Source organism: Geospiza fortis, unplaced genomic scaffold (genome assembly GCF_000277835.1).
Source record: "Geospiza fortis unplaced genomic scaffold, GeoFor_1.0 scaffold408, whole genome shotgun sequence".
NCBI classification, from domain to species: Eukaryota; Metazoa; Chordata; class Aves; order Passeriformes; family Thraupidae; genus Geospiza; species Geospiza fortis.
In genome coordinates, this window is record NW_005054330.1 from 6,580,976 (window position 1) to 6,594,822 (window position 13,847).

General features: G+C 44.2%; 2 protein-coding genes across 5 annotated transcripts in view; one reads left to right on the top strand and one right to left on the bottom strand.

The window, feature by feature from the left end:
* The window catches only part of SFI1 (SFI1 centrin binding protein), a 29,355-nt gene extending 23,636 nt beyond the window's left edge, over nucleotides 1-5,719 (top strand). The window contains exons 31-32 of one of the 2 annotated variants that reach the window (XR_004081764.1): nucleotides 4,018-4,120; nucleotides 5,686-5,719. The gene's annotated coding sequence lies outside the window, so the exon portion shown is untranslated. Of the gene's footprint in view, nucleotides 1-3,179; nucleotides 3,952-4,017; nucleotides 4,121-5,685 lie in introns of those variants that run through there. The other variant, XM_031057383.1, reaches the window with a different exon arrangement.
* On the bottom strand, nucleotides 150-13,774 carry PISD (phosphatidylserine decarboxylase). Of its 3 annotated transcripts, XM_031057384.1 has the most exons (8): nucleotides 13,670-13,774; nucleotides 9,198-9,613; nucleotides 7,426-7,591; nucleotides 5,210-5,446; nucleotides 4,947-5,085; nucleotides 4,082-4,228; nucleotides 3,207-3,367; nucleotides 150-2,910 (listed from the first exon to the last, which is right to left on the bottom strand). In XM_031057384.1, exons 2-8 carry the CDS (start codon nucleotides 9,392-9,394, stop codon nucleotides 2,686-2,688), a joined length of 1,272 nt encoding a protein of 423 aa, XP_030913244.1. In that variant the 5' UTR covers nucleotides 9,395-9,613; nucleotides 13,670-13,774; the 3' UTR covers nucleotides 150-2,685. The 3 variants fall into 3 exon arrangements, with proteins under 3 accessions (XP_030913244.1, XP_030913245.1, XP_005421555.1); XM_031057385.1 differs by lacking the exon at nucleotides 13,670-13,774 and having other exon boundaries at nucleotides 9,392-9,892; XM_005421498.3 differs by lacking the exon at nucleotides 13,670-13,774 and having other exon boundaries at nucleotides 9,198-9,892.
* Between the last annotated feature and the right edge of the window lie 73 nt (nucleotides 13,775-13,847).

Consider the following 13,847-nt stretch of genomic DNA (forward strand, 5'->3'; position numbering starts at 1 on the left):
TGATAAATTAAGTGAAAATAATTTTGCTTTTTTAATTGTTACTGTAGCTGGAGCTACAGTAGCTGGAGCTATTGTTACAAACTGGAGCTACATCTACCTCATGCTGCACTTGCAATACCTAGTTCAGTTTACCTGTCATGCCACAAAGATAAGCAACACAGATAAGACTCTTTATTTCAAAATGTTTGCAATTAAATGAGTTCAGGTCAGTAAGTCATACACTTTGACATACAAAAATACCGTGCTACTGATACAGTTGAATTAAATGGATTCTCCATGCAGGAGAAATTCACAGCATTATCAGTACCCTCGAGGAACTTTTTCACTCCTGGGGTGCATTGCTGGCCCCTGCATCACAAGCAATGTTGGTTTATTAGCTCGCTCTGCACAGTATTAAAACCATCATAACAACAGCCACTTGCATGCTGAATCCTCTCTTCCTTCTGAGATTTCTAATAAAGCAAACATCAAGCAACCCATCCTCCATCACCAGGCTAATATGTACCTTCAGATACTATGGATGATGCTGCTGAGTAGGAAGAAATTAAAGCTTAAACTTCCTTTGGCTCTGTCTGGATGTCATAGACCCCAGTGGAAAAGAAGGAAAAGATTCATTTGTCTTTTTCTCTCATCCACTAGAACAAATTTTATTTCTCTTGTTAACATGACACTGAAGTTTAATCAAAAAGCTCACCCTAACTTTATCCTCTTGGAGCTGATATTTGCCTTACTCTTTTCTCACTCTCAAAGGTTTAAAAAGACTTGTATCTGGTACTATACTGCTGCAGGAGTAAACTTGCTAATACCAAGAACTTTAACAAGATAGGTGGCTGAGAGCCACTTCAAGCTTTCAAACTCCTCCCTGTGTGAGGAAACACTGACTCCTGGAGCCAAATGAATTTTCTCCTGCTTGTCACCCAAACAGCCACCCTCATCTGACTCATGCCTGGCTACATCAGTTAGAGGCAGTTTATCATCCCTTCCTTCCCGATGACAAGCTAAGCATACAGGACTTGGCAAACTGGACATTTGTACAACAAAATTATATTCTGTTTTCTGCAGTGCATACAAAGAAGGGTTTCTTTAGGAGATCAGAGCCTGTCATCTCCTTGAAGTAGCAGAAAAGTAGCTCAAGCAAGGAAGTAGTAGGAGAAATCTTTCAGAAAGCACAAAGGCAGGTTTCATAAGCGTGTCCACTCCCAACAAGCTCTAGATAGCAAAATCATGTTTGAGTGCTGGGACTTGAAACAGTTTATTCTCAAAAAACAATTTATACATTGCTTTAAAACTCAATTCCTCTTCACTTTGGTAGTGGTTTTTGTCAGTGCCACATGCAGGAGATCCAAGGTGTCAGATTTTAACTCTTCTTGATGTGAAGTCACAAAGAGGCTTTAAAATTTTACAGTGGGTTAAGCTTCAGCACAAAGATTTCAGCCCCCAGCACATTCCTAGCATTAAGTATGAGGGTACAAGTCAGAGCCAGTGTGTTTTTTTGTTTTGTATTTTGAATAAGATGAAGTTGTTGCCCAGTCAAGGGAGGGCCAGATTGGCACCTGGGAAGCAACATGGGATTTCTTTAAAAAGCCATAAATATTTTAAACACAGTCAGTGCATAGGGCATTTCACTCTGTACAATAAAAATTGGTCCTGAAGTAGCTGAAGCTGTCCTTTAACAGAGGAACTAATTCTTCAAGAATTTAGTGACAAAGTAACAAGATACATAGCAGAAAGGAAAAGCATCCTTTAGTTGTCATCACATCACCCAGCAAAAGTATGCCCTGTGTCTTCTAACTCCTTAATCCAAGAGGTGAAGTTAACTGTCTTTCATAAAGACAAAACTTTAAGGCCTGGAATAGCAAAATAAAACCATGGATTAGGAGGAGGACACAGAGCTTTGTCTGTCTTTAAAAAAAAAAAGAAAATCGCAAGATGACAAGTTCTGTTGTCTGGAATGTAGACACTGTTTTCAGGTTTAAAATAACTGCAAAGCCCATTTTTAAAGCAACAATGTCAGACAAAAGAACTAAAGTTGTCTAACAGTGAAAAACTCAGGATGAGGGATGAGTGTCACTCATTGTACTGACTGACTGTTGCACATTTTGCTTTGTTTGGGCCATGAAGCCACACCAGCAAATTTCAGTTTGGCCATCTGTGCATTCAGAGACTGCTTTTATCTAGTAATTTGGGTGGAGTTTCTTAGAATAAAATAAATATGAGAATATATTCTTTACTCAAGGTCTGAAAAACAGATTCTGTAGATACAAGGTACAAGGTCTGACTCAGCCTGTCAGTGTCCCTTTAAATACAGGTAATCTCTACCTCCACCCTTTCCTACTGCACCTGCCTAGGAAGGCTTAAAAGGGACTTAGAGGCTCTAAGAACATAATTATCCTGTGGCACATTCAGGGGAGAACATGAAAAACTACAGGCACAGGGTGGGCCTGAAACCACCATGGGCAACATCTTTAAAGGCAGCTGTACCCGATACATCCATGATCATTCAACTCAGTTTCTACATTCAGCAGCAGGTAAATGTAGACCAAATACTTTCAAGTTTAATGCAGCAGTGACATCTTTCTTCCTCCTCACCCAGGTCCTGCTGAGTGATACAAACTTGATAAGTGAAACACTCAGTGGTGTGAAAAGAGTCCCTTTTTATAGAAAATCTTCTTGCTGAGACAGTTCCTATAGAGAGCCCAGTGCTTCTCCAAAGCGGATTTTCTGTCCAGCCTTGAGGTTGAATCTGAAGTCCTTGGGTGCCTCAAAGATTAGTACAATTGTAGAGCCTAAGTTAAATTCCCCTAAATGTTCCCCTTTCCTCATGGGAATTCCCTCCTTGTTGTTGTTGGATATGAAGCTGAAGTCATTGTAGGAACCTTTAGAGTAACTTGGACTGTTCGTGTGCAAGTCCTGTACAGAGAAAAAAGAGAAGGATTTCAGTGCTCTGAATTCATTCATCACCACAGCTGTGGACTGTACACACTCATGCATTTTCTACGCACAAACTCACAGTTCAAAGATGCAAGAGGAATATTTTTTAAGTTGTCTGTATTAGAGCCAACATTGTTTAAAATCAGTCTTAGAATATCAGTACTGTGAAACACCCTAATTTCATTCAGGGTACTAAGATTTTTTTTAAAATTTTGTTATGTTGCACCAACCTCAACCATTAACAACAGAAAGGTGCCTGCTATGGTCCTGCTCACCTGGTCAAAGTAGATGCGGATGGAGCCCACGTTTGTTGCTCCTACAGCTGTTAGTGAGAAGAAGCCATGTTTCCAGTCACCTGTAAGGACAACCCGTTCATTGTGACAGAACAGTTCCTTGATCCAGCGAGCAACTCCAGGATTGACAGACATCAGAGAGCCTGAAGAAGTGAGAAAATATTCAGGTTAGGTGGTCTGGTTTGTAGCAATACTGTAATGGCACTCAGATGGTGTTTTCAGTGTAACTGGAGCTGATCCAGTAAACAACTCTGTCACTTATTTGTAGGAAGAGAGGCAAGTGCCAGGCAGAGCAAATGAAAGAGAAGTCTGTGCTGAAAACAAAGGGGTCACAGAAGGATGCGTGTGGTGGGTCAGTCTCTCTCTCATGGTGTTTGAAACCAAATCCAATACTTAGGGTTTTGCTAGATACCAAGAAGTAAAATATTTTTATCTGCAAGAACATCTGATTCCAGCTCCAGTAGTGTAACTGTTCAGTTGCATTTTCTTTGCCAAGCACAAGCAGAGATCATACTTCAGGCTACTGTTTGGTGTCATCTGCAGAGCTATCTATATTTCAGGTGCAAACTGAACAAACAGTGTTTGGGAACAAATCAGCTCAGCTTGAATCACGGGGTACTTCAAAGGACTCAAACAGTTTGAATACAATATTACTGTTTTCACCATTTTTATGTGATTTGCTCTGATAAACTATACAGCTGCAAAACTCATTACTGTTTGAGACAAATCACTTTTCTACCATTGTCTGTCATGTTACTGTACAACTTCTGCACTGGTGTGTCTCATTCTGCAGAGGCCCACAGCAGTGCTTCCCTCCATGGCTGCTCTGCAGCTGTTTCCTAGGAACAGAAACCAACCTGGGAAATGCCGTCGGTGTGACACTGTCCAGTCTGTGGGTGAGTGGAAGCAGTGATAATCCCCTGGTGCAAGGTAAATTACACAGTGGTAGAGCTCATTCCCCTCCTTTGTGACCAGTTGTTTCTGAAAAGAGTTATTAGGTGGGGCTGCAGAAAAAGCAGGGAAAGGAAGGGGTTAAAGATATTCCTCCTGAAGTCATCTACCTTAGCCAGGCAGTCTGTGTTAGAGCCAGTGCAATAGCAGAGGATTAAATGCAGCCCACATGGATTGGTGAGACTACAAAAACATAGGTTTCATGCAGAAATCCAATATTTCCAAATGTTCCTGTCTAAGAAAATTAGATCCTGGATTGTTTCAATCACAGTGAAAAAATTTCTTTTGGAGTTTGCCCTTTCCTAAGCAAAACAGCAGAAACTGAAATCCATTACAACAGAATTTTTACTAAAGCTACCCTTTAAGAACAGAATTTGTGAAGAGTCCTCTAAGTCATTAGAGGGGTAGTGCTTGAGCATGGATCTTGTTAAGGAGTAGCTTATCCAGTTTTTGCTCGCCAGTGCTTGGGCCCATTTCAGTGTGACTGCAGGAGTGCTGCAGCTATGGTGTAGCAACAGATCTTTCAGTCAAATGTAGGAACCAAGCAACTCAGTTCAGATAACCAGAATGAGCCAGGCATGACTGTATAAAGCCACAGGTGAGAAAGAGAAGCACTAGAACAACGACATGGTTACCTGCAAATAAAACAAACCAAAAAAGCTTTTGTTCCTGACAATGCAAGAAAATGTAACATTTTTTCATCTCTCTTATGATCTCGGGGAACACTGAAAGGGCACAGCAGAATAAATGCAGAACTGACACAGAACTCACCCTGGCTAAAATGCATTTCCTCTGTGGAGATGCGAGGTCCCAGGAAAGATTCCAGAGAATAAGTAACCCCTTTTACTTGCTCCACTTCACAATTTTTTACCTGTCCGAAATTAAGGATCTTTCCATCAGAGGGACTAATCTACAGCAAAGAGAAAAAATGGAACCAGTCAGCAGTTCATTAAGTCCTCATGCAGCAGTTCCATTCCTCTGGGGGCTGAGGGAAGTGGCAGTGCAGGGTGAAGCCCTCCCTTCCTTTCACTCACCACGCTGTGCACACCGCACACCGGCCGTGCCTGCGGTTTCAGCTTCCTGCGGAAGAACTCACTGAGGTTCCTGTAGTGGTGCAGATCCTCCACAGCTGCCTCCTTCATGTTCACCCCAAAGGTCCAGATGTACAGGCTGTACACCGGCTTCCTCAGCCACGTGGGCAGCTCCACCTGGTTCAGGCGGCCCCAGGCTCGCGAGAGCAGCCGCGTCGGGACCGACTTGTACAGGGCAACCTGAGGGCAGAATGGCAGCAGGTCAGTGCTCTCCCCACTGATGGCTTCCTTACTTCTAACACAGGAAGGATCAATCTGTTCCTGCAAACCCCTCCCTTGAAGTCGTGTAGCCTTTAAGGCAGCAAAAGATTTACACTGCACTTCATTGTCATTCCCTCCATTCTGGCAAGAGTAGACAAGAGACAGGATGAAACTTAATATAACTTTAAAGTGAAGCCAGAATTTCCACTCCTTTGCAGGCTGAAGCTCCACACTGAAGTTACTGCAAACTGCCCAATGTGAGGCTTACAGAAAAAAGAGATGTTGTACATATTCTAGTAGAACGCTCATCAGAAAGCCTTAACATTACCAATGTATAAATTTTTGTGAATAACTAAATGAAAATTGACTGGAAAATAACTTCTTAGTGTTGGATGACATATTCCCCAGACTGAGGGTGCTTCCCACACCCAGTACTGTGTGTCGTATGCTCTAATGACACGAGTACCATCAGTGGGTACTGAAATGTACCCACGGGATGCAGCTACACAGGTATAAATTTATACCAGCCTTACTCCTTCTCTCACAACAATGGGAGCTGCTAATTGCAAGAATATTAAGTGCCTTTATTTCTGTAGAAATACACCTTCGGACTTGCACCAAAAGCCAAGTTTTAGCAAGGAAAACAAGTGAAACAAAGTTGGCAAGAGGTATCTGCTGTTGATGGAAGTGGAGAGATGACAACATCTTTCTGTTGATAATTCCAGCAGACAGCTCTTCTGGGGTTTGTGGTACTTGCTGTCAGCCAGGAAGCTCACATGGCTATGATGTAACTGGGGGAAGCTGGGGAATATGGACCAAGGGAACTGAACACTCTGAAACCAGTTTTGCAGAGGAAGTGGTGATCTGCTGACTGGTGTTTTTGAACAGCTACATTCAACTTGCAGTTAAACCTTGGGATTTTTCTTAGTGAGAGTCATTTGTTCTCAATCATACCCTTCGTGATTAAGTCTTGCAAAACACAGCCATAAACACAAACAGAAGTATGCACTGGCTCCATCATACCGAATACAGCAAATTAAGATTTCACTTACAAATCACCATCCTGTGTACATACAGGGATATTTCAGAAAGGAAGCACCAACCTAATCTTACTTCAGATAAAACCTTCTAAATGAACAGTGCTTTAGGTTGTATAAGCTAAAATACTGAAGAAAAAAATATTGCCATTTTATTTGACATGCCCTGTACTGTATTAATTTCTAAAAATTAACTTTGCTGTTTTCCACCAACACTAAAAATGTACACACACACCTATAAAATCACACCAATTGTCAAAAGCAGTATTTCCCAGCAGCCCCTTCTCTTCAATGAAGCCTGGTTTTCAAGCTGATGGGATCAAACAGAACAGATGTTCAATGAAATAGGTTTAAGAATGGCAATTTTGTTCCTGTTTGCAATCAAAATACTTACTTGGTTGTTGGATTCTGAAATTGCATGATTTCTGGGGAGAATTACTACGTGCAAGGCATCCCATACCCCGCTCCCAGCGGTGTCAGAGCAGAGGTTTGTGTATCATTTGGACATGGTGAACTACAAATGCTCAATGAACTTGAGGAACAAACCCTCTTGGTGCGAAACTAACAAAAAACAAGAGACCAATTGAACAGGACAGGAAAAGGAACTTGCCAAAAAGTTTGGTCTTCCTTGTCCTAGCCCTGTTACTGTGAGGTGACTGAATTCCTTCAGAAGTTTCTGTTGACTTTCCCTGACTGTTAGAGGACAAAGTAATTCTCTGCTCTTGAAAAAGTCAATTGTCTATGAGGCAATTAATCAACACAACCACAGTACAAACTAAACAGAAGCAGGAATTGCAGCTCTGCTTTCACAGCAGTGATCAGCAGGCTGCCCTGCAGGCAGCAGCTCTCCCCACAGCTGCTGCCAGCTCCTCCAGGACACAGCTCCCAGACGTGGCACACGAGAGAGCTGCTCACACTTACCCTGCTCATAGGCCTCCATCCCACTCTGGTCAAGGGTTTAAGAGCACCGAAAGGCAGAAGGTAATAGAGAATAGTCAGAGGCCAAGAACGGAGTTTCAGAGCAGGCCTAGACATACAGCTCAGCTGGCCCAACCTTCGCCTCAGGGCCAGCTGGGGGAATTGCAACCTGAAAGATTACATACACAACATCAGAGGGTCAGGCATCTCAGCTGCAGAGCCACCAGCTTCCAACAGCTGGGTCAGTTATTCCTGCTAAACGTTTCTTAATCTTTCATACTACAAGTCTTTACTCCTTTATTGTTATCAGTTCTTTCCCTTCCCAAAATAGAAGAACAGTTTATCTAAAAATAAAAGTTTTCCATCCAAATAATGATGTTCACCCTCACAGGTCACGTTTTATGAATGACACCCTCAAAAATTAAAGGTTCAACCAGTTTCCTGGTCTTAAAGCCTTCACTAAGTATCCTGGTTCTGAAGAGGGAACATGTGGACAAAGCCAATATTTCTACTACTGCACAACAATCTAGTCTCCATAGCCCAGTAATCAACTCCCCTGCCTCATAACCAGCTGCATCTCTGATTTTTTTTTTGTTACATGGATGTCCTGACTGAGAGAGACCTCATTTTACAACAATTATCATGGGGAGAAGTTGACCTTCTCACTCTCACAGGGAAAAGCTGTTCAGCTTCTTAGCAGAGGACAGACATTAAGGGCCTCAGTTGATACCCTTGCAGGAGGTCTGGATGCAAAACCCGTAGGGTCCCCATTTATTCTTTGGCTTCTACTCATGAAAAACCACTGGCATTTCCAAGGTCACATTATCAAATGGAAATCTGTCTACCTGAGGGCAACTATTGAAATGACTGAACTCCTGGCTAGGTGACTGTTCTGCAAGCAGGACACAGCGACGTGCGCACACAAACTGAAGCGGCACAGTCTGGCTGCTCCCAACAGCTCACTCTCTCAAGGGATCCTGTGACATGAAAGAGGAACTACAGAATACTGGATATGTCTTTCCAAGATGGAAAGAAGCTGAGAATTTAAAAGGAAATTTTCTTGCCAACTCATTCTTTTCAAAACTTGGATCAGAATTAAAATATCAGGCAGACAGGTATAATTGTCACCACTTCGGGATACAAGATGGTGCTTTTGGCTCAGAGATGTTTTTTCTGCAGTGAACACAACTTCTTTCCCCTGAAAAACTAATAAATAATGATCCGTGCATCTTAATGCAACAGGGAAAAGGAACCCTGAGCAGAAGTGCTGTCTCAGCAGAGTTAATGCAGGATTCTCAGCAGGAGATAGGACTGACTCGACATGGGAATAGGAAGGGACACTTGACATTCTCCCTCCCATCCCCACCACCCAGCAGGGCTGGCGGGCCAGGAGCCGGGTTGAGTCCCGTTCTCCCCCTCCTGCTGCTCTCCCCCCCTTCACTGCAGTCGCTCCTGGACCAATCCCTGCAGAGCTGCATCGCGTTGGAGCCCTCAGGCTTCTCACTGCCTTGGCCTGGTTTCAGAGCAGCCCCTCAACTAATTTTTCCATTCTCCTAGTGACAGAGAGTAGAAGGGAAAGGAATGAAAGCTTCCCCATTCCCCTTGTCACAGAACAGCATGCCCTTCTCTGCCAATACAATGTATAAGGAGCTTTACAGTAATTAGGCCAAACAAAAGCTTCGCAGATGGCTCCCGCTCCTTCTGCCCAGAAACCCTCCCAGCCTCCCTCCCGCTTCAGTCACCATTCCTGCAAAGCAGAAAATACTGAACAGTACCTGAAACGAGTTCTCCTACTTGGTGTCCCACCAGCAGAGCCAGCTGGGCCTGGACTCTCCAGCTGTGGGTGCTGGTCCCCGGCACAGCTGCTGCTGCCGCCGTTCCCTGAACGCAGCCTCCGGACATGAATTTTAACTTTGCGGAGGTTGTAGCAAGAGGGTGGAGGGTTAGATAAAGCTTTGTAGCATCTCACCATTTCCCTGTGTGGAGCTCTGGTCCCTGCAGGGTGTTTGACTGACACATCGTCAGGGTGATGGCTGTTGCAAGGCTCAGTCTTTTTTCCTCTACCTCTCTTTCCTTTGCTTGCTTGGGTATAGGAGAGAGGACACGGCGTCACGGTTTCTAAATCCCCCGCTGGTTTGTCTCTGGATTCCCTCTCTGTTTCCCACTTGAATCTCTGCTACGAGAGTTGCAGCTATTGCAAACAAACAGGCATTGTGTCATATTTCAACATCCCACTACAAAGCCGACTCTGTGCACGATAAAAATGAGCTGTCCATATGAGCAGTCCTTGCTTCTTGCTAGTCCGGGTGGCCATTGAAGCCCAACTCCCCAAAAAACACCCTGCAGTCTGTCCCAGGCTGCTGGGCAGCAGTGCTCTAGTGAGAGCAGCAGCCAGCTGGCCTTGCACAGCTCATCCCAGCGCCAGCCTGAATGCAAGGCTGGGAGGAGGAGTGGGGCGGAGAAGAGGAGGAGGAGGAGGAGATAACTCCCAGCTTCAATTCTGCAGTGCAGCAGCTGCTGCTAAGAGTTCTGGACTCTTGGGCACCAAAAATCCTTTCCTGCTCTTAGTGTCCAGCTTGTAAAGAACAAAACAGAACAGAAAGAAATGTCTTTCTGTGTTACAACTCTTGCCAGACACAAACATCCATCTACAGAAATCTCCTTCCATCTAAAAACAGTCAGTCAGGGAACAGGTAATGGACATTCTTCTACAAATAACCAGATATATACAAAAAAAGCCAGTTTTAGGGCCAGCTTGAGAACTGGGTATAAAAGAAGTGTTACGTATCTATTATGTGACTTTCAGTACTGTCACAGTTTTTATGTCCAGTAGAAGTAAAATTCAAAACAGGAGGAAACTGTTTGGTAGCTGGTTCGATTTTTAAAGACCAAAGGCTGCACTGTTTTCTATCTAAGCATTCTAAATATACAGAGAAATTTCCCTCTTTAATCCTACAGAACACACCTCAAACAGATTTTCTGAATCTCCTGTGACTGGGTTTGGATTGTTAAGGGAGTCCTGCTTGAAGAAGTCAGCTACATCTCACCTCAAGATTAAACCAAATACTCAGAACAATTTCAGGACTGACTCTCTAGTGGTTCCATTTCACTTCTGCTTTCTGCTAAAGCTGGGTTGAAAACAAAGAAAAAAAAAACCCTCCTTGTTTCCAAAGCCTTCTAAGCACCATGAAAACTGTGGCTAACAGAGTAGATGAAAAAGAGCACTGTTGCTCTGATTGAGGGAAAGGCTTGTATTGTAACAGGGATAATGCAGGAGGAGTGGGAGGACCAGCAGGAAAAGCTAGAATTAACTAGCAAAGGACATCCCAGTCAGGCCTCAAAAGGAGAATATTCAAGCAGTACTTGTGTATTTTGGTTGGCCTTCAACTACAAATATTACAGATACTCCCTAGACACACCTCTGTAGACCCCGCATTAGAGTATTTTTCTCGGGTAGAAAACTTCTATATGGTATTCTGTGTGTCAGGAAGTTCCAAGACCCGTGTGGATGTTGTTCAAGCTGAATTTTAACAACTGCAAATTAAAAAAGAAACCCAGCTAACTGAATGAGGGGAAATTTAAGATCAGTGAAAGCACTCAAAACATATTCCTTCCTCCCTGAGCCTTGTGCCAACTCGTTTTGTTTTCCTATTTAAAATATCATTTAGTCTTTCTCTGGCTGGCACAAGAAACTCCTACACAACAAAAACGATGCCATCTGTATAGTAAAATGCTGAAAGCAGTTAGCCAAAATCCTATCAAAATTCAAAGAAAAGCAACCAGGAGCACAGGGGAGCTACTTCAGGAACATTAGAAATTAGTAAATACTGAATTTTAAACAGCAACAAGCTAAATTGACTACATTGTTTCAAAAGAAACTTCATCTGATCAAGACAGAATTATTTTTCATGCTGAACACGTGTGTTCACAGAACTGTGGGGAGAGAATTCGTTTGGAGCTGGGCAGGAGCAGCAGAGCACCCAGCCCAGCAGCTCCTGCATCCAGGGTGGAACCCTGCTCCCCATCCCATCTCCTCCTGTGCAACCTTCACCCTTGCAGAGGGAGAGCAAACACATCTTATCACATCTACTTCAGTGCTCTTCCCTTCAGGATAAGGGAGGTAACCCACAAGCTCTTCCAGTAAAATCCAATTTTATCCCTCAAAACACTTTAAAGGAATTATTATATTCTCAGCTGAGTAACCATGATTCTATGGAAGCATGTACCAGATAAACAGCTGATCTGCTCCCTAAAAAACCCCAGACACTGAAATGTTGTACAGCCTGATGAAGTGGGTAGTATCACCTTTCAGTCCAAAACAAAAAATGTGGGGCAAGTAAGATTCCTGTCCAGGAAGGGGAAAACATGGGTGTTACAAGTTTTTTTTTTCCTCCACCTCTTAAAAAAACTGCGTACAGCCAAGTAAGAAGTTTCTCTGAAGTTCTGTTCTACTCCCCTCATTACATTCACCAGGATGCCAATACCCGAGTCCTGCTGAGGTGCTGACATGCCTGCTGTGGCTGCCCCAGAAGTAACATGCAGTTCCTACAGTGTAAGAAGGCTGAAATGAAAAATCCACCCTGAATTTACCTGCTTTCCATGGGGAAAGGAACAAGAACTGCTCATCAGACAGCTCATGACAGAAGAACTCATATACTGGCATCTCAACAGCTGGGCCTCTTGGGATGCAGGCAGTGCCCACAGCCTGTGTCAGCTTAGACATCATCAGCTTAGACAAAAATCTTTAAAATGTTTGGTTTGTTGGGGTTGCAGACCATGCCCAAACTCCCTCACCTGTCTGAACTCACCCAGAATCCACGCTGGGCAAATAAAGCAGCAGTTAGCAGCAGGTATGAATCCATAGAGAATGATCTCATAGAGAACTGCTATACTCTGTCAGCTCAAATAAGCATCAAATCCAGTGACCTCTTTTAATTACTTGTCAAATAGTGAACTACTCAAATCCTTCTCTCAGGTTTTAAAAAGACACAGCAAGGCAGTTACAAGAAAGACTAATATACAACTGAACTGCAAACCTGCAGCCTCGGTTTTAAACTGTAAGCATGAATCATTAGGCTTGGAATGTGCTGGTCAGTGCTCAAAGCCCTCTGGTCAAACTTTCTACATTTGGTCACAGAACTACTGTTTAAAAAATGCACTGAACGCATCCCAGTGCTGTACTCAAGTGCCAGCAAAAAATACGGTCGTGCACTCAGGGGCGAGGTACTGGGTGCCCGTTGTTAAATTCCCGTTCCTTTCCCAGCAGTGACTGTTTAGTATCACAAACCTCATCCCTGCTCCCACCCAACCTTCTCCGCAGGCGGCCCGGCAGGACAAACACGGGATACTCCACACCCAGGCAGGAGCTCCCGGACTCGGAGAGCACAACAGAACCGCCCCGATGCCGCTGGAAACCTGAGCGCAGGCTGAGCGTCTGCCAAGGCCACGGGATTGCCGCGCAGCGCCTTCGGGAGCTCTCCCGGGAGGAGTTTTCCAAGGGGACTGACCAGCGCTGCCCAATGAAACGTACCGTGCTCGGCTGCATCTACCCGCGCTGTCTGAAATGCTACACTTCTCGTTTCAAAAAGCCTTTCTATGCATTTTCTCTTCGTGTATTAGGAAAAAAAACCTTTTTATTGCTTTCCCCTAACTTTACAATGCTGTTTCAGTTATTTTGTATAAATAGAGCAGGGAGAAAAAGAAATATTTTAGGATAGCCTAACGGGACGACTGGGTTCTGAATTCTGTGCAAAAAGCCTGTTATAAAGTCTCAAAGATCTTCTGTGAAGCAAGGACATAAAGCTTTATTTATTTACAAAGTGCCATGAAATTTGATGGCACCCTTTCAATACTTTGTAGTAGTAATTTCCAATTAACAGTTCAGAACAACACTCCCCAGTACCACCCCTACTATCGCCCCATTATTTTAGTTCAAGATATCAGTAAAGCAAACTCTCAGCTCCAGAAAGGATCTCTAAAGGAAGCACAAGCCGCGTTACATCCTCCCCACAGAGCAGCACCCGGCGGAAGCTGCGCAAAAGCTCCGGCGGCTCCTCGGCCCCCTGTCCGCCCCCAGGGACTCTGGACTCCGATAAGGCTGGTCCAGCAGACTCATTCTGCTTAAATCTACTCAGAGATTACTCATGAGTCGACTTTGGAACATCACCTGAAACTTCCAGCAAGCCAGAATGAATCACCCCTTGGCCGCCAGCCCTCGCACATCTGCCCTGCGGTCCGGTACCCTTACCTGATGCCCAGGGAAGTCTCCTTCGTCCCGGCTTTCCGCCTTCAATCGCCAAAACGCGACACCGACCCTTCCTTTCAAAGCAGTTTTCAGACACGTGAACAAAGCTCAGCGGACTGTGAGCCCCCCGCCCATGGCACCGCGGCCATCCCGCCCCCGGGGCCCCTTCTCCGGGCAGGGG

Excerpts from the sequence above, each read along its gene's own strand:
- PISD (XM_031057384.1), bottom strand. The coding sequence starts at position 9,394 with ATGGTGAGATGCTACAAAGCTTTATCTAACCCTCCACCCTCTTGCTAC. Across the intron at positions 5,447-7,425 it reads GATGGAGGCCTATGAGCAGG|GTTGCCCTGTACAAGTCGGT; the intron begins GTAAGTGTGAGC and ends TTCTGCCCTCAG. Across the intron at positions 4,229-4,946 it reads GGAAATGCATTTTAGCCAGG|CCCCACCTAATAACTCTTTT; the intron begins GTGAGTTCTGTG and ends CTTTTTCTGCAG.